This window comes from Colobus angolensis, unplaced genomic scaffold (assembly GCF_000951035.1).
Source record: "Colobus angolensis palliatus isolate OR3802 unplaced genomic scaffold, Cang.pa_1.0 Scaffold278, whole genome shotgun sequence".
In the NCBI taxonomy this organism is placed as follows: domain Eukaryota; kingdom Metazoa; phylum Chordata; class Mammalia; order Primates; family Cercopithecidae; genus Colobus; species Colobus angolensis.
The window spans coordinates 1,000,840-1,003,656 of record NW_012116021.1 but is presented as its reverse complement, the minus strand read 5'-3'; the positions used below and the strand labels follow the sequence as shown (position 1 = coordinate 1,003,656).

The window sequence follows — 2,817 nt, the reverse complement described above, 5'->3', positions numbered from 1 at the left end:
GGCCCCCGCGCGCCGCTCGCCACCTCTTCGGGTGGCCGCTCGGCCTCGGGCCGCCAGTTGACCGTGGCATGGTTGCGGATGTTCTGGGCGCGGCTGGCGTAGTTGAGGGTGTTGAGGGTCTCGTCGAAATCGGAGGAGGAAGGGCTGACGCAAGCGATCATCACCGTCTTGGCATTCCCACCCAGCGAGTCTTTGAGGATCCTGAGGGCGCGAGGGGGAGGCTCTCAGGGGCCCTGACACGCCAGGCCCAGGGCCAGCGGGCCAGACCCGGGACCGGCTCCTGGCACGGCTCCCCGTGGGCCGGAGACCTGGGAGTACCTGGGCTTCCACCCCCAGTGGCGTGACACTCCCCGCCTCCCCGGCCCCCAGGCCACACAGGAGCCGGGGGAAGCTCACCGGGTGATCTTGGAGTCCCGGTAGGGGATGTGGCTGCCCCGGCGCTGAGGGTCCCCCAGGGCGCTGATGACGTTGCCCAGCGCCAGGAGGCTGCTGTTGATCTGGATACTCTCCTTGAGCCGCTCGCCGGTGCTGCCCGTCTTGAGCACCCTCTCTGAGCCAGCCAGGTCCACGAAGTGGAATTTGGAGACGAGCAGCTGGCCCTGGGCGGGGCGGGGCAGGCGGCTGGGGGCGCGCCCCCGCTGCTCCAGGGTCACAGTGAAGACAGTGTGTGAGCGGCTAGACAGGCGGTTGAGGTGCGTGGCTCCCGTGTGCCGCGCCGCGTTGCCCATCTCCAGGAGGCTCAGCACCTCGTCCAAGCCCTCCACGTCCACCTCCTTCACCCCGCACAGCACTGCGGGCACAGAAGGCCGTGAGCCCCAGGGCAGGGGCCGCCAGACTGACCAGCCAGGAGGGCAGGCAGAACAGAACTAGCCCCAAACTTGCCCTTCCTGACCCACCGCTCCCTCCCCACGCCCACGGGGTACTGCCCTTCCTAGTTCGGGCTTGAGGGGCTCTGGCTTCCCACTGGCCCACCTCAGTGCCTCTCACTCTGGGTATAGAAGCAGTACTGAACTCATTGGAGACAGGAAGCTAAAGCAAAACCTCCCAGGGCTTGGGTTTTCCATGAGGAGTTGCCATTCCCAGACAGGTAAGCACCCCACTCCAAGCAGGTGAAGCCTCCCTAAACCCCTCTCCGTCAGCGGAGGACCCCAGAGTTCCTCACCAACATTCCCATGCTCATCTTCCCGGAGCTGGATGTCACGGCTGGCAGTGCCCACCTCGAGCAGGTCCCGGAACTCCTCCTTGTACACTTCCAGATAGGACACATGCACCAGACAGTCAAGCAGGTCATTCTCATCGATGAGCTTGAAGGCCTCGGCCATGGCCCTCGGGACAATGCCCTGCTCATCCTCAAGGAGGGAGGCTGGGGAGACACCGCAGGGCCTCCTGCCACTTCAGCTGGACATAGCCCAAGTCCCCCAGGCCCGCAAGCCCATAGGCCCCTGCCAGAGCTGGAGGATGGTGCTCTAGGATGGAGAAGACAGTGGCCAAGGCCAGGATGGGACAGGTGGCCTGAGCTAGGCCATGCTCCAGTGTGGTCAGGCAGAAATATAAAATTTAAGAGTTGGAAGCAACCTCTCCTGATTCAATCAACCCCTTTCATGATGTAAGCATCCCCTTCACTGCATCCTCAACAGATTAGCAAATAACCTTGCCTTGATTACTCCTAATCCATGCCGTTATCTAAAGGGCCTCCTAAATTTATCCCAAGGAATAATCAGAGGAAGTTCAGAACAGCACTCCTCCTCATGACTTCAAAAAATGCAAATATCCTAAGTGTCCATTTGAAGATCAAACAGGAGATCTGGCCAAATCAACTTTTTTTTGAGACGGGAGTTTTGCTCTTGTTGCCCAAGCTGGAGTGCAGTGGTGTGATCTCAGCTTACTGCAACCTCCACCTTCTGGTTTCAAGCGATTCTCCTGCCTCAGTCTCCTGAGTAGCTGGGATTACAGGCGTCTGTCACCATGCCCAGCTAATTTTTGTATTTTTAGTAGAGACAGTGTTTCACCATGTTGGCCAGGCTGGTCTCAAACTCCTGACCTTGTGATCTGCCAGCCTCGGCCTCCCAAAGTGCTGGGATTACAGGTATGAGCCACCGTACCCAATCAACTATTTTATATTCACAATGGAATGCCAGGTAGCCCATTAAAAAGTTGGATTTTTTTTTTTTTTTAGAAACAGGGTCTTGCTGTGTTGCCCAGGCTGGTCTCCCAACTCCTGTGCCCAAGCAATCCTCCCACCCACTTCAGCCTCCCAAAGTGCTGGGATTACAACTGTGAGCCTCTGTGCCTGGCCTAAAAATTTAGATTGAAGAATATTTAATAATACAGAGAAATGTTCATGATACATTGTTTTTTTGTTGTTGTGTTTTTGAAATGGAGTCTCGCTCTGTCGTCCAGGCTGGAATGCAGTGAAGCAAACTTGGATCACTGCAAGTTCTATCTCCTGGGTTCAAGCAATTCTCCTGCCTCAGCCTCCTGAGTAGCTGGGATTACAGACCCCCACCACCATGCCTGGCCAGTTTTTTTTTGTTTTTTGTTTTTGAGACGGAGTCTTGCTCTGTCACCAGGCTGGAGTGCAGTGGCGAGATCTCGGCTTACTGCAATCTCTGCCTCCCAGGTTCAAGCGATTCCCCTGCCTCAGCCTCCTGAGTAGCTGGGACTACAGGCATGCACCACCATGACCAGCTAATTTTTTGTATTTTAGTAGAGACAGGGTTTCACTATGTTGGCCAGGATGGTCTCGATCTCCTGACCTCATGATCCACCCGCTTCAGCCTCCCAAAGTGCTGGGATTACAGGCATGAGCCACCATGC

At 56.8% G+C, this 2,817-nt stretch overlaps 1 protein-coding gene across 1 annotated transcript in view; it reads right to left on the bottom strand.

Moving 5' to 3' along the window:
- KIF7 (kinesin family member 7) overlaps window positions 1-2,817 on the bottom strand; it is a 21,767-nt gene that overhangs the window by 14,899 nt on the left and 4,051 nt on the right. The window contains exons 3-5 of the mRNA XM_011948350.1: window positions 1,163-1,363; window positions 397-790; window positions 4-201 (exon numbers count right to left, since the gene is read on the bottom strand). Coding sequence (XP_011803740.1) covers window positions 4-201; window positions 397-790; window positions 1,163-1,363 — 793 coding nt within the window. The remainder of the gene's footprint in view (window positions 1-3; window positions 202-396; window positions 791-1,162; window positions 1,364-2,817) is intronic.